We start from the raw sequence: 23,397 nt of genomic DNA, 5'->3' as shown, positions 1-23,397 counted from the left end.
GGTACTGCGCTACCCTTTGCAATAGAGTTGATTAAAAGCATAATGTAATTTGCCCAATTGGGAGGTTTTCCAAGAAAAAGATCTCCCGGGAGACCGTCTGGACCTGAAGCCTTTGCTGGGACTATTTTCTTTATAGCCGCCTCTATTTCTTTTGTATTAAATGGATCAATGACATCCGTAGTGGGGCAGCCACTTGTGTAGGCAACTGACCCAACCTGGGAAATTGGGCTGGACCCCGAATAAAGTTTCCCAAAGTGGTTAAACCAATCTTGATTTTTAATGTGGTTAGGAATTAAGTCAGGATCTTTATCACCTGTCCGCCTGACCATATCCCAAAAAAGATTGGGATCCCTGGCTACACTTGCGCCCTTTAGGTTTTGCCAGTGTGTCTCATCCCACTCAATATTTGCATGAATCAAAGTAGTTTTGTACTCCTTTCTGGATTTCCTAATTAAGGTGCAGTGTCTGGTTTTTATTGCTGCAATCAAAGCCTTTTTCTTCTGTCTACAATCCCCATTAAACCAAGTCTGGTGGTTTTTACGGCATATGACTGGTTTACCAACATGATTCGCTCTAATAAATAGAGACCCCAGCTGAGTCGTCATGGTTCCATATAGCTCTGGAACCCTAGATAGACCATCCTTTTCGCTCAAGGCCTCCCGCAATTTAAGTGTGCTTTCACTGAGTGTACGCCTAATCTTGGTCATTTGAGATTCTTGTGCCGCAACTCTTTGCCATTTAAGGTACCTACTGCAGTTTGAAGGGACCAGTTATCTCGTCCTCATAAGGGGTCCTATGGCCTGGATTGAGGAGATAGAAAGGGCCCAGGGCGATTCCATAATCATACTTAACATGTTATGGTCGCTATCAGTAGAAGGAACTACTTCCATATCTATTATAGATCTCCAAAATCTAATGTCAACTAATATGTAGTCAATTCGAGAGGGGCAAGACACTCTGTTATATGTATTCGCCCCTGCGACATCGGAGGGGGTTCTACCATTCACAGCCCTTAATCCAGCTTCTAGAGTGAGTGCACTAATCTGAATTGCTATCTGGGACCATTTCTTGACAGGGGGTATATTAAACAATTGGACACTCCACTTGGCGTCGTCCTCATCTACCCCCAGCAAATCTTCAGAATTTAGAGGCTCGAAGGTACAATTAAAATCCCCAGCAATCATAACATATGAATCTGGTGGACATTTGGATAACTCCTGTTACAATACCATGACAATATTTGATGCTTTGCCCCCTGGGGTCCCCCTTATATAAACATAAAACAGCTCGAGAGTTTCACCGCCACTAGTAACCTTGATTGAGAGCCAAATAATATCCGGGCTCGCACACTGGTGTTCAGTGATCTTACAATTCATGTCGATCTTAGCCCAAACAATGAGACCTCCAGAGGGCCGCCCCCTACCCGTGTGAGCAGCAGAGGTGAAGAAACGGGTATAACCAGACTTATATAGCGGAACTAGGCTCCATGTTTCTTGGAATATACAGATGTGGTGGTCCTCAATCAGATCATTCCAATCAGGTAAAGACTTATTATTTAGGAGCCCCGCCACATTCCAGGAAAGGATCTTAAGCTGAGAAGTTGGAATTCTATTTCCCGAAGGGTTTGGTTGGGCCAAGGCGGGTAGGCTAGGTGGTGGAACAAAGGTATTACCAATTGCTGCCACCCTATTATCCCTCACACTAAGAGCAGGAAGACTACTGTTTCTATTAGCTGTTGCCCAGATTTTAGATTGTTCGGAATCAATGCATGATTAAGTAGTGCTAGGGGGACTTTGGGTGTTAGTGTTTGGAGTGGGTTCAAATTCCTGCCGTTGATGTAAATCATGACATAGTCAATCAACCGCCTCAAGTGAAGACCCTCTAGGTATAGGCAACGATAGCATGTTATCATAGGCCCTTGCTGCACTAATTGTTGGGAAGCGCCTCATCTGAATGGATGAAGAGTCCGGGGGACAGGACCTATAATCTAATGACAAAAGATTTTCTGCCAGGTCGGGGCTGATCAGGGTTAGTTCAATGCAGTCTGTAAGATTATTTTTAGACGTGCATCTCCGTGCCCTAATAATATCTTCCCTGATCAGCGAGCGACAACCACTGACGTGTCGTAGCCAGTGAATGGATTTATTTTTCAAAGATTCAGCATTCTCAGTTCTACTGTTAGGGCTATATTGGGGACATTAACCAAGAAAACCGTCTGGACCTGAGTAAGGGGGCAAGTTGGTAGTTTATTCGATTGAACTGAAACATTGATACCCATAAATGGATCTGTTAAAACATTAGTAGGCCTATTATGAGTTGCGGTCACTTGAGAATAAAGCTGCTTTTGCGAGGTATTGCAAGGAGGGGCTTCCAAAGGGTCTGTCTGTTTGGAAGTTAGAGTCTTGGTGGCTCGTCTCGTGGAATTGCAGAAGCATGTGACTGGCCACTAATTGTGGAATCTCCTGCATTAGTTAACTGTTGTGGATTACATACTAGGGGAACTGCTGACGTTTGTAGTGTACTATTATGGACTAGCATTTTAACAGTGCTCACCAGTTCCTCAATCATCACTTTCAATGAACCAACCTCCTCCTTAAGTGAGATAACAATCTGGGTAAGGGTCTGTGGTAAAATAGGACAAGGGGAGACTATCTCAGTTGAGCTCTTATTACTGGTGGGGATGGGCTGTGGGGTTTGCACTTCCGCACAAGAGTCAGGCTCCCCGGCCAGGACATCAAATCGATTCTTGCAAATAATTAAGGGCTCAAGGTAGCCTAACGTCGTGAGTGGTCGGTAAGGGCACTTGGGGGGGGGGGACATTGGGGGGTTCGGAGTGCCAGTTAACGAGTCTGGCTCAGGACCCAGTGTTGTGGTCTCGTGACCGCTCCCTACTCCTTTCTGCAAGGATTTTTGAAACATCTGGAGAACAATGGTTGGGCGCAGGGGAATAGAATCCTTAGTGTGTACGGAATTAGCTCCCAGAAGCCCTTCACATTCGGTAATCAGGTAATCAATTCTGTTCATTACACAGTTGTTGGTAGCGGTTGCACTCTTTGTTGTTTTCTTTGCCTTTTTCCCCTTACCCACTCCACTGACGGGGCAGATAACCCCCACTGTAGTCTCCATAGATTTCCTTTTGCCCATTCCCAACCAAAAAATAAGTTAACTTGGGTAGCCTGCAAAGTCAAAGGTGAAGTAATTGTGCCAACAACGAGGAAACCGGAAGTAGCTTTCACTAAACGTTAAAACTGGCTTCTGGAAACAAAAAGATTAACAAGAGGTTTAAGGCATATTCGATTTTGGGGCTCCCAGGAAGAAATAAATAAATGGGTTACAGAGCCTCAAGTTAACACAGTACCTTAAAAATGTCTTCAGTGGTTTTTTGTGGCGCAAGTGTTCAAAGGCGGAATGAAACAGCTCTGGCGCTGCCCTGCCTCTTCCTGGCAATGACGGGCTAGGACGGGCCCGCCCTTGGCCCGGGTTTCGTCCCGCGCAGCGGGGTGTGAGGCAGCGCTTTGTAGCGCGATGGGTACCACTTCGCCCTCAGCAGCTGTGGGTGATTAGCAAGGTTGCACTCTGGGACACCGAGTCCCACCAGAGTGTGACTGCCGCAACTCCGGCAGCAGCGGGAGACCCAGCGAAGTCCAGAGGCTCCTCAAAGAAAAGAAGAGTGCTGCACGGCTCCCCAGCTGACCCGCACACATCAGACCAGCACGCAGGCTCAAGTAAGCAACCCACATCATTTCACAACTTGACTACACGAATCATCTATGTAGGATTGCTTAACGCTACCTGGCAATAACTTCAAGTCATTTAAAATGAGGCATCACAACTGATATTCCTCCTTCCATAAAGGAGCACATACAGTTTAAGATGTGTTGCCCGGTGTTTAAAAGTCTGAATGGCACAGCCCCTAAATTTGTGGCAGAGAAAAATCAAGAACTATATAACCCCATACCGAATTTGAGATCAAAACGTGCAATTCGTACCACTGTTCTTTAATTTCATAAATGCCGGTCTGAATTTCTCAGCAGTGTCCTCCGTTATTTGGAACTCCTTGTCGAAAAAACTCCGTCATGAAAGGGATTTCCGTTTTTTTTTAACGCAAATCTTTAAAGACTTGACTATCTAAACAGTTTTATGAATGCAAGTAATCTTAATTTTAATCCATTTCAGACAGTTTATTGTTTTTAAGCTCCAAGACAAATTGGTGAACGTGCGTTCTATAAGAAACATATTAACATAACATCATGAAACAACCCTTCAGCTTAACTAGCACCATGTACACTAAAAATCTTAAAATGTGCAACATATTGGAAAAATATCCAAATGCACTGCTCTTTTAAGGAGCCAGCAGCCTCCCAATCCCATCATGCCCTGTACTGGCAGTTTCTTAAGAGCATCATTACTTTTGACAGCATCATAATTGAAGATTCTTGGGAAATCTTCTAAACTTCAGAGATTTCATTCTGGTTGCTTTAAACCGGGAAGAAGCAAGCTTATTTATGAATTTTTAATGTGGCAGAACTAGCATTACAAGAAAGTAACTTTGACTTCTGTATTGTAAGTCCTTCACTGATGGTCATTAACATTAGAGTAGAATAGCAATCTTATCTCAGTATTCCGAGGCTTGAAGAAACCTGAAAAAGGAGATGGAACTTGAAATATTTGGTAATGTAGAGAAAACTATTTGTAATCTTCATGAACAGGTTTTTCATGATAGCCTGATCAACTATTGAATTTTTTTCTAGCATCTGTGTCTTCACAATATTGCCTTGTAGAAGTGTGAACAACTTTCACTTCACAGTCTTCCAAATATCTGACATGGGGACATTACATTACCAGGTAGTTGTAGCTGCCTTACCCCTCCTCAAATGAGATTTGGGTTTTGATGAGAACGATTGACTTGCTAATTGTCTCTTATTTAGTGCTATGTTAACAATCTGTTGCGAAATGGAGGTTCCTATATTCATCTGTACGAAGCCATAGTTTACAAATACTTGAGAATTCTTCTAATGTCCTTAGTCTTGTCAAAGTTAAACTTTTTGAACACTTATGTCTCTAGATTATGTAAAGTCTTTTCCCAGGCGACTGGGTTTTTAAAGACTACTGGAACTGGAGACTGATTTAAGTGAAATACTCCTTCTTTTGGTTCTCATAGCTACAAAATAAAGATGGAGTATTGCGTATTTCTTTGCTGTGCAGAAAGGGCTTGCAGATCATTAATTCTACACACATAGGTATTAGCAATTAAAGTTGTCCCCATGAATGATGCTGCAAAAAAGCTGTATGTGTTGGCTCAAATAAGGTTGAGAATTTTGACAGTGCTACATCAAACTCCGAAAGAGGCGAAGGTTTCTAAATTGAAGAGAAAAAGTTATTCAGTCCTTCTATGAAGTCCTTAATGTCCGAGATCGTGCAAAATTCTCTGAGATGGATATTTTCCATACACTATAATAGGTGACAAGCGTGCCTTAATCTAGGAGAGCAGAAGTCCACACTTGCCCAGCTGCATCAGGTGAGGCAGGACGGCCTTGGCTTGGCAGGAGACAGTAGTAACGTCTTTTGCTGGCACCATGTGTAAAAATATTTCTATTTAAGAGGATGTGGGGCTCTCCACTAGCTGGCTTCTTTGTTTTTTCAATAATGTACACACAGCCTCCTCGTAGGTTTAAATGTCTATTTTGAATACATTTCAGAAGCTGTACAGCCAAATTCAAGGATGTTATATTTGGGTGAAGTACTTGGCTAAAAATTTGCTTTGCATAGCAGTAAATCTATTTCGCCAATAGAATAATGGCATAAAAAGTATTCTGCAAAATATACATTCCAAAATAATAAAAGCATTACAGAATAAAAAGACATATATTAAAACTCAGAGTTATGAAATACAATTAAAAAGTAGAATTAACATGATAAAAAAAATCATCAATATTAGATCAAGAATTAATCAAGTTGACCCTTACCTTACCTAGAAGATTCAGACTAGGGAGTTCGACTTCTTGTCTCTACAGCAGATAAGAGGAACGAAGCGAGACCAATACATACCAAGGTATCTGGTAATTGTTGGAAGTAATAAAGTGCTGGGCGGCATTGTCTAATCTTTAATTTGCGTATAAGCGGAAAGAAGTATCTATTCCTTTCATTCGTGTTCAGCTTGCAGAAAAAAACAGTGTGCAAATTGTTCTGAGGAGAATGGTTATCACATGGACAACCTAGCATAAGCGGGATGTATTTTAATCGAAATCTCAATAATATGTTTCAGTGCTGAAAATTCGTTGCAAATGACTGGTATGAAGTTGAAATAATTCTTATGCTAGGGGCTAAATGATAATGCCTTACTGTGGTCAAATTATACTTGAGGTCATACCTCTGTCTATCAAAATGGTCTCATAAACGAAGCTTCAATTCTTTTTTAGATATTGTAAGACATGACAGATCCTTATATAAATTACGTAACCCAATTGCCTGTAGGTTGACCTCGATATATTTTAGCCATTTGATTTTATGTACACCATCTAAATTCAAGCAGTACACCAAGATATGTCTAGTTAGACTTATGGTTTCTTTCCTCCAGACAGAGTGCCACAAAAGGATTGGTGCAATGTGAATTTTATCTGTTGTATGAGGGACACTCCGCTCAAAATGGGCATTGTAAGAGGAACAGGATTGTGGAACACATATCAACCTTTTCAAAAAGCCGTCCTCTATACTCTGCAATTTTGAAATATCCGAGAAACTGCAGACGGCTGCCCCATAAGCAACGATGGATAGTGTTTTTGCCTCATAGATATTTTTTATTACATTTAATCAAAGGCTTCATGGAGTACAAGAATTTGATTGCCCTGGGAGTCCCGCTTCTGAATCAACTGATTTTTCCCAACAGTGTTGTAGTGTGCACATGTACAGCCTGTTATTCAGAATTATGAACATCCACACATGCCTTGCAGTTGGATTGTGCGTTACTTGGAGTAGCATCACATAATTTGTTGAGCAGATACCTTCGCCACTGAAATAAATACATTTCATAGCATTTCGGACATTGATTCTGAAGATTGACCTTGCAGACATAATCTGATGAAGTTTCAATGTTCATTATAAGGTTGTTTTATTGAATACATTTCTTGATTAGATTTCGTTTAAAAAAAAAAAAACACCCAAGATTTTGGTAAACCCAACTCTATATAGGTGGCAATGAATGATATGATTCTTTTTCTTCAATTTATTGTAATGTTCATATGTATGGTAAAAAGTATTGTGGGCTCCCATGTGTAGATGGAATAATTCTAATGTTTCTGACTATCCGTGAAGACCCTATGATACACAACTCCGGTTTACTGTCTGATTAGACCAGAAGCTAGCAACTGTTCCACCCACCCCCACTATAACCACCTCACCCGGTGTTTACTAATATATTCCCTGAAGAAGAGATGAAAATGGTCAACCTGTTATTAAATCTTCTGCAGAACCCCGTCCCCCGCATCATACTTTAGAACAGTGGAAAGTGCACCGAGAACGTTGCTCTGGGGAAATAGTCCACCAAGAATTTAACTCTCAAAGCTAGTAAAAGGCTGGAATGACTGGGGAGTGGGGCTACCGAACAGTAAAAAGTACTACTTTGCGGCACAACTAGCTGCCTTTAACCATTGCGTATACCGACCTCAGAATGATCCGGGATATGCTATGGATAGGTGGCTCTTGCCCGGTAGCAACCACACACAGGCGTTGTATTCTAGGCCCTCGAAATTGCACCTGACAGGCCCCACAAAGCATTCAGTTCATGTTTGGCATTCGGTCCACAAGAGTATGGGATGGGCTAAGACCCTAACACAGTCCACCCCGCTGTGGGATACGGAACAATTGGGCTTCCTCTGGAAAACCAAGGGTTTCGATAAATGGGATACCATCGGGATCACTCGGTGGGTGTCCTTTGGGAGAAGGGGGAGGTAGTACCCTTCGCGACTCTCCAACGGAATCCCGAATTCGAGCCTTTCGAGGATAGGCTTCTGGATGGATATATGCCGAGAAAAGCAATTTCCCTGACTACCTCAAAACTGATTATTCATTCACCTGATCCTCCTCCACAACTCAGTGAAAAATGGGAGAGACTTAGCGGGGCTGGAGGAGGAGGCCTGGCAGGAAGCACTGGCATCCCCACAGGAGGTGGTAAAATCCTCTAAACTAAAATTGCTTCAGTTGAAAATATTGCACAGAATATACGTCACGGGGCCAGCTCTTGTCAAGATGGGATATAGAGAAGACCCTAGTTGTAGAAGACTATGTGGCCGAGAGGGCACGTTCTTCCATATAATATTGGAATGCCCATACATTAGTAGGTACTGGAATGATGTTGTCCTGTGTATGGGAGAGGTAATGGGAGAGAGAATAACACCTGAGGCCAAACAATGTCTATTTAACATCTGGAAACCAACGGATCTGGGTAGCAAAGAGAGAACATGGGTGATGCTAGGTCTGATGGTCGCTAAGAGAAACATAGCAAGAAAATGGGGGGTACAAGCTGTCCAGACATTGATAGAATGGGAAAGCGATATGGACTGGTTCATGTTTAGGGAGAAAACAGTATATGTATCTAGAGGGTGCCCGAGAAAGTGAATGTAAATATAGGGTAAATGGAATGAATACAGGGGGGATTTATGTGTACCGCCCAGACTACCATTGCAACTCTCCCCAGATGAATCAGAACCTTAATATGCAAAAGAACTCCAACCAGGAGTGGTGTTATCTATTGAAACTAACCTATGTGGTTCACATCAATGATTGCTGTGATGCTATGTTTACACTATCTGTGAAATCTGTACAATTGTTTTTTGTAAACCATAAAAATAATTCTAAAAAAGAAAAAATAATCTGCAGAAATCTGAGTTCACAGATTTGAATCATGGCAGGGGTCATAAAACTTTTTTTCCTTCCGAGGTCGATGAAATGAGTACAACTGAATAGGGTAATATTATAATGACGTCTGTTTTCTAAAGCAAGGTACATGTCTGCTTCTTTCAGTTTATAAAAAGTTGAATTTTATTATTACTAAAATCTGGCAACTTTCATCAAGGTCAAAATTGATACCGCCGCTAGCTACTATTTGGCCTGCCGTTTTTATCACCTCATGTTCCACTTCCATTCCTTCAGTTATTGCCTCCAAATTTTGTTATTGTAATACATATGGACATTTTTGTAACTGTTTCTGATAAGACGGGCAAAAGCCTTTCTTTAACTTTAGAGGTAAAATAAAATGACTCGCTATTCTCTTCCCAATATTTAGCCATATCCTGCTATTTCTGTCTTCTTTATGGGTAGAAGTCTGCTTTTTGATACACTGAAGAAAGCATACTCTTAAATTTAAAGACCATGTCACTTTAATGTAACATATTGCAAAGTGCGTTTTCCTTTTTCTGCACTGTGGGAATTGAGCATGGCATTTCAGCTGGAGAGCAAAATCGGTTGACCTTCTTGTATTAATTATGTTCTCTTTCCTTTAGGTCTGTGCTACTTGTACATGAAAGTGATTGAAAGAGCAGCTTTTCCGGGACGCATGTGGGAGCGGGTGAGTTTTAAGCAGTCCTGTCATTTGGTACCATTATCACAGAAGAACTGTTATAAAGTGCAGGGTGCTCCATCTGCTTTAAAAGAGCGACATGCTGTTCTCCTGATCAAGTCAGTATGGCAGGCATGTTTTCTTCATTGCTCAAAAAGTAAAAAAATACTTTTCATAGCACTGCAGGCAATAAGATATTTGAATATGATTATTATGACAACTGATATTGCAGCACAGTGCCACTCCACTTTGGGTTCATGTAGAGAAACATTTTGTGTATTTGTCAAGCATTGCAACCTCGCAAGTTGGACCGAGGGTTACATTAAGCGAACCATACAAGGCACTTTAATGATGGGTGGTAAGTCTCATAGTATATAATGAATAAGGCAAAAACCAAATCAAGTCAGATGGTTCTATTTACAGTTTCATCATGCATTGTATATTTGGCCCAAGGGCTGATATTGATGCATTATTTTGCTTGGTGAAGAGGTGTGAGAGGGAGCCAGAGGACATGCAGAGGCTTGTGAGTTATGTAGTTTGAGGGTCAATTTGAAGATTTTTTGGGAAGCTCGTATTTCCCTGGGATTAGGGTGGATGAAAGAGAAGTGGATGTTAACGTGGAGCGGCACCAGCACTGAAATGGCCCAGAACCTGTTGGTGTAGGTTGGGGCTGCTTGAGAGAGAGATGGTCTGCAAAGGTAAGCGACAATGAGTTTATTTATGCTTGTTTAAAATATCCTGGCACAGGGGCCCTTTGTCGACGTTTTAGCGAGCTTGCTTTATGTAGGTATTTCGAAGTAGCATTATGTGGAGACTAGATAAAGTGTGTATTTCAAAACAAATAACCCTATTGTTGGAGAGAGGGTGTAGAGATCATGGAGTCTCCTGTTTCAGTGGCCCTTCTTACTGATGACTAGAGCGTCTCTTAAGGTTGGAGAAGGGTGTAAGGCGTGGTTAGATTTTACAGTTCTACAGAGGATAGAAATGAAATGGTATAAGGCATCAGTTATTAACCTTTTCACTTCTGCGGGCCCCCACTGAATCAATACTGGAATCCGGGGACCTCCACTGAGTCATTATTTGAAGCATGGGACCCACAGCAGTTTCTATGATTTGGAAGTCAAAACAATACAAACAAATATAGAAACAAGTATAGAGCAAACCAATGCTCAAGTATTGAAATATTTTTAATTCACAATCTAATATAGAGATTTTTATTCAAATTGTCAATTTTGCTTCTTTGTATATACTTTATATATTTTAGTACTTAATTTTGTAAACAGTCACAGACCCTGCCCCCAAGTAGGACTTGCGGCCAGAGGGGATCCTCTGACCACCATTTAAGAAACACTGGTGCAGGGGACTGTGATTATAGCAAGTAAAGGATTTTAGTCTTATAACAAAGGAGTTTAGGTAGTTTCTGACCATCCAACTGACTTCACAAACTAGGTTTATGTGAGACAGGGGAAGATTGTCACCAGCAAATGATTGGTTGAGGATCTTATAAGGTGGTGATGTTAGTAGAGGTTGCGTAGAGGGAGGAGGTGCTATGGGCAGTCCTGCTGGACACTTACTGCTTTGGAGCTAAAAAAGCAAAAGGACACAATTGTATTGATCATCAAGATAAGAAGAGGCCTAGGAGTGCCGTACCCGTGAAGCCTAATATTGACATACCTGACAGAAATAATTCATGGTAACCAAGGAAGGCGGCTGCAGAGACCTGAGAGTAGGATGAGATTTGAAGCGTGGGATTGTTGTGGTGGGCATAAGATGACTTTAGAGATGGGGCAGCCCATTTCTGTTGAATGAAACTTTGAAAAACATGATTGGAAACTATTGGTAAAGTTTTATTGGGTAAGTGGTGAGACCAACATCGTTGAATGAAGGGTTTGAGAAACAAAGGACAGTAGTGTATTTTAGTTTTCCATCTACGCCAGTTTAATTGGCATAAACTCATCAAAGTAACATGTTTAAAAAGAGGACAACTTAATATTGCATATTTGGCTACATTTGAATGCATGTAAAATGTATATTTTGCTAATAAATGGTGTGGACATGTTAAAGTTAGAAATAAGATTTTTATTTTTTATTTTTAAGACTGTGGCCCACTTTGCTGTACTTGGCTCTGTAAAGGTGGACTTTAGTAAATTGGAAAGCAATTGAGATTTGAAAATGCTCACTTGCATCCAAAGTTAAAATAGCTCCGGAAAACTGTGCTGTAAATCTGTCATTGTTTGGTCCCTGGGTGGCACTTTGTGTCGAAGGGTGAAATATTGAAATGTTAGAAGTGGATTTGAGTGTGGAACAATTTTGAAGAGAGAGATCTTTGTCATTTGCGAGAGCTGCCTTTTTGTGGCTGCTTTGTTGCTACCTTTCATTCCTTTTTTTTGTTTGTATTTTTTTATTTTATCACCAGCAAATTAAATACATACACATTTTATGAGGATTGAAGAGAAGACAAACCGCGATCTTAGGGTTAAACATATGACAAGTAAAAAATTTTTTTTTTTTTAAAAACATAAATCAAATTAAACAGGTTACAAGATAACTAATTCATTGTTATAGGAGACAATTACAAGTAACCTGGAAGATTAAGCATCTGTCTTTACAATGTTTTGCTAGAGTGCCGGTAATATACTATATACATTTAATTTCCTTCTTTCCATCTTTTGATGGGGGCCCAGATGTTTTCCCCCAATCTTCTTGCTCTCAAACTCTGTTTTTGCTTCCTTTCATTCCAATGTGGATGCTTTATTTTGGAAGTATATTCTTCCAGGGAAGTTAGTAAAACAGACTGCAAACCTGTGATCAATTTGCGGTCTCCGAATGGCAGAACGACTTTGACCCAAGATTAGTGTAATATTCAGGATAAAACCACAGGAACACGCATTGGGTTATATCAGAGGTTTATTATTAACACCCCATCCATCAGCTCCATCAGGATAACTGACCACAAGTACAAGCTGAGTTCTAGGTTCTATGTTCTATAGAACCCAGAACTCATGGAACAGGAGAAGGGACATCACACATCTCCCTTCCAATAACAAGATAAATAATAAATCTTTTGAGAAATACAGACACAGTATCATCACTTAAAATGAAAAACATCATGACAATTAAGTAACATAGTCTTTCATGTGAACAGGTACTGAGGTCTTTCGACCACTACGTCTCAGATCATTTTTTAACAAGTCATCTGTATCATTTGACGAATTTTTACATAACATATCTAACTCAGAATTAGACTTTATAATTACAACTCGATTTAAATTCCAAATTTTCCCATTTTCAAGTTTGACAGCATTTCTTAAACACATTACCACCCTCATAGGAGCAGTAAACTTGGACCAGGATAATGCTCCGATTGGAGCCTTAACACGTACCCAATCACCTACCTTTACCTTTACTTGTTTAACTTTTTTCCTCATATCAAAGTGCATTTTATTTTTAAATTGTAGATTCTCCTCTTTTCCTCCAAAGACCAATGCTATTGTCTTTCACACCTTTACTCCAAGACATCCAACCAGGACACAATCTCGTGTTTGGAGCCCTCCCTTTAAATAATTCAAAAGGCGATTTACCTGTAGAGGTATGAGGAGTGAAACGATGTGCCAAAATACATTTTTGTAATTCATCTTTCCAATTTAAACAATTAATTCTAGAAAGTTGTATATTTTCTTTTATAACTCTATTAAATCTTTCTACTGTACCATTTCCTTCTGGATGATATACCGAACATCTCTTATGAATGATACCACATGATGAAAGATAATCATTCATTTGACTTGAACAAAACTGGGGACCATTATCCGATAAAAGAGTTTTCGGGAAACCCTCTCTCATAAATACATCTTGTAAAAATGAAATGACACAACTTGAGGTGATCTCTGAAACACATATAACCTCAACCCATCTCGAATAAAGATCAATCAAGACAATTAAATATGGAGTACGATGTTCTCCATTAAGAGGACCAACAATATCAATGGCAATGTCCTCCCAAGGACCATTGGGAAGCCTTCTACAAATCATGGGCACAGTGTGAGGGGTAAGAACCTTATCACTAACTTTGCATTGTAGACATTCTCGAACCTCCCGCTCAACTTCCAAATCCATAGCAGGCCACCAAAAACTAAGCCTCAACCTTTCCTTAGTTTTCACTATACCTAAATGCCCTTGATGTGCCTCTTCCATCAATCTTTTCCTTAAAGAAGAAGGAGGAACCAACTTATTCCCTCCCAACAATATTTCTTTATCTATCGATAACTCATCAGCCACCAAACGCCAAGCTTTTGATAACGAATTATCATTTGAACCTTTAGTTTGAATCATGTTCATAACTCTCACCAATTCACCATCTTTTCTTAATTCCTCTTTCCACTCATTTTCTTTTACAACACCTGAGGTAATTTCACACACACTGACATCTTCTTCTACAAAATCATCATCAATCCATTCCTCACCTACTTCACCAACCAAACGAGACAGACAATCAGCTGAAACATTATCAACCCCAGGAAGATGTTCTACACTGAAATTAAAATCTTGTAAGCCTACAACCCAACGTCTTATACGAGATGAAATTGAATCAAGTCCCTTTTTCATGAAAATTTCCTTTAGTGGTTTGTGGTCTGAACATACTTTGAAACACGTTCCCCATACAAAATTTCGAAACTTATTGAGAGCCCAGAATATAGCCAAAGCTTCTTTTTCAATTACTGAGTAATTTACTTCTGGTCCACGTAAACTCCTTGATGCACATGCAATCAATTCTTCTTTACCATCTCTTGTTTGCTTTAAAATGGCACCCAACCCTTTTGAACTCGCATCCGTCACTACAGTGGTCTCTCCCCCTGGAATGAATGCCTGCAAACTCGGAGCATTTTTTAAATTTTCTTTCAATTCTACAAACTCTCTTTGACACTCTTCCGACCAAATAAATTATTTGTTCTTCCCAAGCAATTGTCTCATGTTACTTGACTTACTTGCAAGATTGTTAATAAATTTCCCATAATACTCAATCATTCCCAAAAATGAGACCACTTCTTCTTTTGTCAGAGGAGTTGCTAAATTTATAATTGTTTCTACCAACTCTTTCTTTGGAATTATTCCAGACTCCGTAATGCAATGACCTAAATAATTCACCTGTTGTACTGAAAATTTGCATTTTTCAAATTTTAATGTCAAACCTGCTTTCTCAAGTTTACCAAGTACCATTCTCACATACATATCATGTTCTTTTTGATTTGAACCAAATATCAAAAGATCATCCTGATAACATTTCACGTTTTTTACACCTTTCAATACAGACGCCATGACCCTTTGAAACACCGACGCAGCAGATACAAGACCAAACGGCATTCTCCTATATTTAAAAGCTCCCATAGGAGTGATAAATGCCGTCAAGTCCTGAGAGTCCTGCGTCAGCTCTATTTGATGATAGGCCTGCGTTAGATCTAGAGTAGTAAAAACCTTTGCCCCACCCAAAGTAGACATTATTTGATCTATATTGGGCAACGGAAACTTGTCAACAACTACTTCCTTGTTAAGAGACCTCAAGTCCACACAAAGTCTGATATCGCCATTAGGTTTGTTCACGATAACAACCGGAGCCAACCACTCCGAAGCTTCTACAGGGGAAATTATTCCTTGTTTAAGCAACTTGTCTATTTCTTGTTCCACCTTCTCCTGTAGAGCCAATGGAATTCTTCTTACCTTTGCCACTGATGGTACAGCTCCATTCTTAAGTTTAATGCAATGCTTGTAACCTTTCAAACAACCTAAAATGTCTCTAAACAAATGTGGAAATTCCTGCACAAAGCGATTATCTGTACCTTCAACCTTTTGTATCTGAACTTGTGGTTCTGCATTGGGATTCAACATAACTCCCAATAACCGTTGATGTGGCCAGCCAAGTAAATTATCCCCTACCTTTGAAACATAAATCTTTCCTACAATCATTTTCTTTTCCATCTCTATGCAAGCATCAAAATATCCCAACATACTAATGGGTTGACCTCCATACCCTCCTGGATTTACATCCATTCTTTTTAACTTGTTTTTAAATTGAAACCATTTGCAGAAAACATCTTTCGAAATTATAGTTAAGTGTGAGCACGAGTCAAATTTCATTTTCATGTCAATACCATCAACTTTTACACTTCCAACAGGATGTTTGTTATCCTCATTACCACTAATCTGACAAATAATTTCCTTTATCTCTTTACTTTGAAATTTCTTCTGTTTTGTTCTGCAAAATTTTATAAAATGTCCTTTCTTGCCACATCCATGACATACAAAATTCAAAGCTGGACATGATTTAGAATTAGCTTTGTGTCCAGACTTCCCACAACGAAAACATTCAAACGTTTCTTTTGTACCTTCCTCTTTAGTTAACTCTTTTGAATCCGCTTTTACATTTTTAATAAGATTTACACTTTCCTGTACTTCTTCTACTACAGATGTAATTTTATTTTTTTCCACTTTTAATTCATTTACACATTTTAACATGTGTTCAACCCTTTTTGCTATAATCACCACTTCTTCCAAGGGTGGCTCATCTTTAAGCCATAATTCTTCCCTTATTTTTTCTTCCCTACACTTCAACACAAATTGATCTCTTATTCTTTCCTCATTTGCCGCTCCGAACTTGCAAGTTGAAGCTAATTTCCTTAACCCAGTTAAAAAATCCTCTATAGTTTCTTCTTTCTTTTGTTCTCTTAAACCAAAATGATATCTTTCCATAATGGTGCTGACTCTGGGCAAATAATGTTTATCTAACTGCAGTATACATATCTCATACTCATTCAAACCTCTTTGCTCTTCTGTAGATAATTCTGGCAAATTTTCTAATACCTCTTGGCCTTCACCACCCAAACAGTGTAACAGTAATGAATTTTTTCTCTCCGCACTTAAATTTGTACCACAAACGCGTGCATAGTGCGCAAATTTTTTTTTCCACTTACTCCATTTTACAGGAGGTTCCCCTGGTGAACTTAAAAAAAACGGTGGAGCAGTAACGTTCTGCATAACTTACTGTATAATATTTAATATGAATGACAAACTATTTCCCTTTTTTTTCCTACTTGACGGGTAACCTTTCTTACTTGACAGGTAACCCAAAAAAACAATACAAAATGAATAATTCACATTAATCAAACCTGAATGCACCTTCCTTGCTTATCTATTTATATATATATATTTTTTTTATTTTTATTATTTTTTTTTTTTTAATTCAGTGCCATAAACTAGAGGTACTTATTCTATTTATACATGAAACATATATAATAACAGAAACAAATGACCAATTAAAAGATCAGCACTTGTAATATTGCCTGAAATAACACACCCAGAGCGTTATTATTTCTTTAGAAATGAATTATATTTCACGCAGCCAAGCTTCTTCAAAGTGTTCCAAACACACACAAAGCAGCTCTCCAATCCAAGTCCACGACGTCACCTAGTTGATAGAACACATGTCTGATGACTCACAGGAATTGCCAACACCCTCTGCAGAGTTCCAATACGTCATCAGACAAAGTCGACAATGAAAGAGAGAAGAGCTCCTGTTTCCGATTAACTCTCCTCAGTAACGTTGCTCCCAACGATTTCCTTGCTTCAAGAAAACACACGCTGGTAACAGGAACATGACGACGCTAAATCAACAAACAGACTTCCCAGTCAAACCCCCCTTCACATCCATTAAAGGGTGAGTCAGCCGCCGGAGAAGCGTAATTAATCTTCTCTATTTTTTAAAACTGCCGCCGTAGGGGATGCGAACCTGACTGTGTTTAACAGAGTACAAATCTTTTAATTTCCAGCACAATTCCTCACGATATTCACAATCACGCTGATTTAATCTTCCTCGCACTATCATGTAAAGTGCACTTTCATTAAATCAACTTCATGTAACGCGATACTTCCATAAGACTGTTTGCTTCCTTTCTTCCTTTCAAAATCACGTAATGAATGAAAATGAATTTACAGTACCTTCCAAGTTCATTTCACCCGCGTTCTTTTTATCGCAAACTTCCACCTTTTATTTCTCTTTTTTACGACATTTTTTCAACGAAGTAACCTTGAACTGTCACAACAAATGATTCCAGCTTGATGTTGAGGTGTTTCTTTCTTCGTATTGCTCCTCAATCGTCGCCAGTGTAATATTCAGGATAAAACCACAGGAACACGCATTGGGTTATATCAGAGGTTTATTATTAACACCCCATCCATCAGCTCCATCAGGATAACTGACCACAAGTACAAGCTGAGTTCTAGGTTCTATGTTCTATAGAACCCAGAACTCATGGAACAGGAGAAGGGACATCACAATTAGCAGTTTAAAAAAACTAGCATTTTGGTATGTAATCTAATATGTGCCTGGGGAAAAAAACAGTACCCTAGCAGATTATATACCCAGACTGCTTTAAGTTGATGATTGTTGCAGTGGGGATGAGCAGAAGTGAGAAGTTGATTTGACATGCTATAGTGCGAGTGAGGCCGTGCAAGAGTGTGTATCAGAAGAATTGTTGAATTCGGAATGATATTATATTTTGGGATTGTCAAAGAATTGGAGAGAGGATGTGGCCTTATGGCTAGAGCGGTCGACCTTGAAGTTGGGGAAGCGGGTTCGAGTCTCAGCAGGGACGCTCAACATCCTGTGATTCGGGGCAAAAAACGTAATCTCCCCGTGCCCAACAAAAATTAATGTGTCCATCTGGAACGGAGCTGGTGCTCATATAAAGCGCTCTGATACCTTTGAGTCAAGTTCACTCTATATAAAACTCCGTTTTGTCAATCTAGTGCTATGTAAAATTTTAGGTCAGTTTGCTAGAGGGGATATTGTCTTGTTGGGAATTCTTCCTCTCTTCAACTTTCTTATGAAATTTGTCCATGTTGGCCGTGGAGGGCGCTTATGGCTGTCCGGTAAGAAATCAGATTTTGAAGATATTGTTGATGGCTAGGCATGTATATCAAAATGTATTTGACTGTTTGTGAGAGTGTTGTCTGTAGCAATAGTGATATGTTGGTTAAATCATATGTTGTTTTAGCCAGTCCTGTGGAAGGAGTCTTTTGCTGCTGTGTTACATTGACTAGTAATCGGAGTGGCCAGAAGTGACAATGGTTGTTATTGTAACAAATGAAATTATCCTAGAAAATAAACTTTGTAGAGATGGCGTATCTATAGAATTATTTTTCTGACCACCACATTCAATGAATGTCAGTTAACAGTCAGATTTTTGGGAAAGAAAAGAACTGGTATTCAAGCATAAAAAGATAGCTTTGAATCATTGGGAAGCTATTAGTGAAGATAAAATGATGAAGATTTGTGAAGGAGTCTATTCAACATTGTTACATCTAATTTCTGTTATCGGAAGGCTTTGTGGGTTACTTTGTTTGCTTAGAGAACAACCGTACATCCAGTACTGAAATGTTGATATATGTATATAAATATTCATAACATTCATATAACAATACCTCCAACCAATATCCCATTCCTCCTTCTTTGGAATCCGCATTTTTATCATAATTATTCATCCAACATCAAACAATGGTGACCTATTATTTCACATGCAACAGTAACGTGTCATTTCCCTTTTACCTATTTTACCTGTACAGTTCAGTGTTGCATGTTAAATGTCCCCAATGTCTCATTGTAAATGTTGTTAATCTCTTTCTGCCATTCATTTTTCCAGTTGTACTAGCATCACCTGTCCTACCAGTGCCTCACCACTTTCACCATCCCATATTTTCGCATTCATCCATTTAAACAAGCTCCATTCACAGGGCCTTTATAGTCAGGTCTGCGTGTTTGTTCCATTTCATTGCAAATTTCTTCTTAGCCAGTACTTGACCCAATTGTACGATTTGAAACATTGCTTGAGTGATTTTACTGCATGAAACTAGACCTAGCAGACACAATCTAACAGATGGTTGCATTTTTCGATCTGTCCGCAATTTCAATGTATGCGCTGTCTCTTGCAAGAAATTATGCATCTCAGGGCGGCGGGACGGTCCCCACCCCTACCCTGTTCTTATTTGGCATTTGGGGCAGGTTTCAGCATAGTTAACATTTATCTTGTGCATCAGTTAGGGAGGGGTGTCATATATCTCCCCTCCCCCCTTCATTCGTTTGTATTCAGTCTGGCATTTCGAATGACTTTCTTACAATTTTTTAATTTCTTCTGCCATTATTGGTTGTATGTTCTGTATCTGCCTCCCATGCTGTCTTTCCCGCTTTATCTCTTGGTAACATTTCATCTTATAGTCTGGAGCTCTCTCCTAGCACTTGGCTAGTTTAATTAAGTATATGTACTTCTGGCACCTGTAGGAAGTTACTTCAGATCGGTATTGCAGTGGCATCTGTATGTATATAAGAAAATTGGTCTTTCTAACCCTCCATTTCTCTCGGAAGGCAGCTAATCCCATGAGTCATCCCTCTTCACACGTGTCCCCTAATAGATTAGTTTCTTTGCTCCTTGGGCATTCTTAAAATTTGGGGCATTTAGGGCAGAGCATTGTAAGCCTTGTAGCCAAGTGTGACATATTCATGTCTGTATTCTTCCTGTTTTACAATAGGTTGCCGTACCTTTGCCCCCGCTTTTGTGTTGATATCTTTTTAAGCGATGTACCTGATAGTAATGAGAGTACTGTTATTCTACTGGATGTATTTATATTTGGAGCACCTCCCTCAGTAAATCTTTCATATCCATGTCTAACCATGGAACTACAAATTGTATCTGGGTTTCACAGATGTCAGCCCTAAAATCCAGGACTAACATGCCTCCTTCCTGTGGCAGCCATAGCATGAGTATTGATATTTTCGCTCTGCCTTCACTTCAGTACAGCAGCCTAAGTAGTTCATTTAACTTATGGAAGCTCTCCGCAAGGGTAGGCGTTAGCATGTGTTGCAAAACATAGAGTACTCTAGGTACCATGATCCTTTTACTCAATGCTATACATCCAGAAACTGAAAATGTCAACCATGTGCAAATGCTGGCTTCAAGTGCTGACAGAGAATACTGTCTCTAGCTCTTCGCGTCTTTGTATGTCTAAGTATCTATAAGTGGTATTTACACCTCTAAAGCTACATTTCCCAGATCTGCAGGGTCCTCTGTAAAAAGAGGATACATTACTGATATTGAATTATGTATTTTAAAACCATAAAGTGATCCCACCTCGCGTAGTGTTTCTTCCAGCATGATCCAGTTGCTGGTCTGGTCTCTCTGGATCAATAGTATGTCATCTGCATATAGCTATATGACAACTCATTTGTTCTTAAATAGTACTCTGTTTTGCTTTCCTAAGGCTAACTATTTGTGGCAGTGGTTCTATGACTAATGTGAAGATCAAGGGTGGCAACAGATACCAGTATCTTGTCTCCTCCTAATTTCCCATCTGTCTGAGACCTGTTTCACAATTGTCAATTTTGCGGCCAACTTCAGGAATCCCTCCCCTAATTCATATCTTTCCAGGATCTTGCTTACAGATTGCCAGTTCAGTATCAAACGCTTTAAGGGGATCCAAGCTCGCTAAGGCTCACCTTTGCTTTGTTGATTTGGCATGGCTCATTATTAAAATTACTCTCCTTATGCTTGTGGTAGTGTTACTTCCTACTGTAAATCCTCCCTGATTCGCGTGTATCAACACCTCCTCTGCTTTTGATAATTGCATCACCAATATTTAGCCCAGTATTTCAAATTTGATAATTGACAGAGGCCGCTATAAATCGCAGTCCAGCGGATTCTTGCCTGCTTCAGGAAAAACCACCAACTTTGGCCCTCTAAATGTATCTGGCAGTGTGCCCTTCATTATTGCTTTATTATACATTGCCAACAGAGGTATTGCCAGGAACATCATTTTTATATTTGTAAATTATCTGGGAGGCAATTATTTCCAGGCATTTCACCTGTTTTCGTGTCTTGCCCGCTTTGTCTCCTATTTCTAGTGGAACATTTAGTTCAGCTCTTAAATCCACAGTGACTTGGGTAATATGCCTCATCCAGAATTCTCTCTGTCAGTCATGCTGCACTTGCAGAGAATGTCAGGCGGGTAAAAGTTCTTTGAAAATGTTGATCTGGAAATCGATGCATTTATCGATGAAAATGAAATATCGTCTTTTTAACAGATCCACCTGTGGTGAACTCTACATCAACCCCAACTCGCAAATTTGTAGTCAAACAGGCCCTGAGACCAAGGTCCTGGATTGCTGATTGCTATGTCACAGGTGGGAGGGGTTATAGCTGGCAGGCTTACGCTCCGGCAGGAAACTCTTGATCAATCCCATAGATAGACGCAGCAACATTACAGAGAGTCATGGGAGATTGCCATGATGAAGTACATGTGGCTGGAGAGGGTATGCGCATTCCTAAAATACCATAAAAGTCAGATGCAACATGAGTTAGGAACTCGTAGCCAATCAGGACCCAGCATACCTATTGATCAGACGCTCCCAATGCCGGGCACGTATCCACCGGCCACATTGTGTCCACAGAAGGTAGAGACCCCCCTGTGGTAAACATTTCACAATTTATGACTTGAAAGGCAGCAACCAATATTTCTCGCCATATATGGTACACCAGAAACTTTTACAACCTACTATGTTTTGTATGTACCTTTTGCCTTTAACTGTTCTCCTGCCCGTAATGTTTAATTAAACAAACTGTTCCTGTTTTGCCAAACGCCTCTTGTCTTCTGTTTTTTAAGGGATTTCGATTTCAAGCAACAAACCTATTATTAATTACTTTTTGTTCTGTTAATGTTTGTCCTGCTTCATGCCATATAGCTACCACTGTTCTGTTTCCTTTTTTTTTTTTCCTATTTACCACCAGTCTAATTGGTGCCTGGATTTATCACCTTGTTCTTGTCAGTACTGTCTACGATCTATAATCATGGTCTCTAAGCCTCCCTCTAGCTTCTTCTATTTCTTTTTCTTTCCTATTTCTAACATCCTGATCTCCTTAGCTTATCACCTTGTCTTACGTCGACAGTATTTCAGCCTCCCGCTTATATATGCTATCAGTGAGTGTCTTTCCAAGCCCATACGAAAGACATGTGCCCTAGTGTCCTGTGCACCGTTATATTTATATTTTCTCAGTGCCATCTAGTTCTGGTATTCGCTCTAGCAGTAGTTTTCCAAAAATTGTTTTGCAGGCTGATATCCATTGCTTCTGGCTGACCCAAGATTCACACTTTATTCCTCCTTGACCTGGTCTCTAACTCTGAAAACTTCTCTTCCTACCTTCAACTGTGGATCGCATTTCAACAAGCTGTGCAGAATATCCTCCTGCATAATCTTTGATTGCTGATATCCTGCATTCTGCGATGCAGTTCCTAATTTTATCCAGCTGTTGCCAAAGCACTGTCATATTGATTACCAGCCTGTCAGTCCTTTTCTGTGATTGCCTTATTCCCTTCTGTTATTAGTGGTTTCATACCTAATATGGAAGGTTTGCATGTTGTTTCTCCTTGTACAGCCTCCCACGCTCTGTACGTCTGTGACATTTTCGCCATTCATTCTTTAATGGTATGTTATGTCTAGAAGATGTAAATCTTCCTTTTTTTCTCAAAAGCATTAGTTTGGTGAAGCTGTGGAGCCCATGCCACTGCTCCTATTGCAACAGAGCTCAATTACATCTATGTCACTACTCTTCAGGATCAGTGCAGTTTCCATGCCAACATCTAATGTTCTTGATGAGTATCATTTCTTTCGGTAACCTTTGTCAAGCTTCACACATAATAAACAAGTTGGGGGCTCTGCTTCGTGCCTCCTTTCTCAAGAATCTGTCTACCCCTCGTGCTTCAACTTGAATGCTCTTGTATTACTTTCAGTTGTGCTTTCTTATTAC

At 39.8% G+C, this 23,397-nt stretch overlaps 1 protein-coding gene across 1 annotated transcript in view; it reads left to right on the top strand.

Moving 5' to 3' along the window:
* Window positions 1-23,397, top strand: part of MAK16 (MAK16 homolog) — an 84,345-nt gene that overhangs the window by 26,808 nt on the left and 34,140 nt on the right. The window contains exon 4 of the mRNA XM_085634482.1: window positions 9,498-9,562. Within this exon, the coding sequence (XP_085490608.1) occupies window positions 9,498-9,562 (65 nt within the window). The remainder of the gene's footprint in view (window positions 1-9,497; window positions 9,563-23,397) is intronic.

The sequence above is a fragment of the Triturus cristatus genome, chromosome 11 (assembly GCF_964204655.1).
Source record: "Triturus cristatus chromosome 11, aTriCri1.1, whole genome shotgun sequence".
Classification (NCBI taxonomy): domain Eukaryota; kingdom Metazoa; phylum Chordata; class Amphibia; order Caudata; family Salamandridae; genus Triturus; species Triturus cristatus.
Note: the sequence above shows the minus strand (reverse complement) of the source record. Positions and strands in the feature narration are given on the sequence as shown.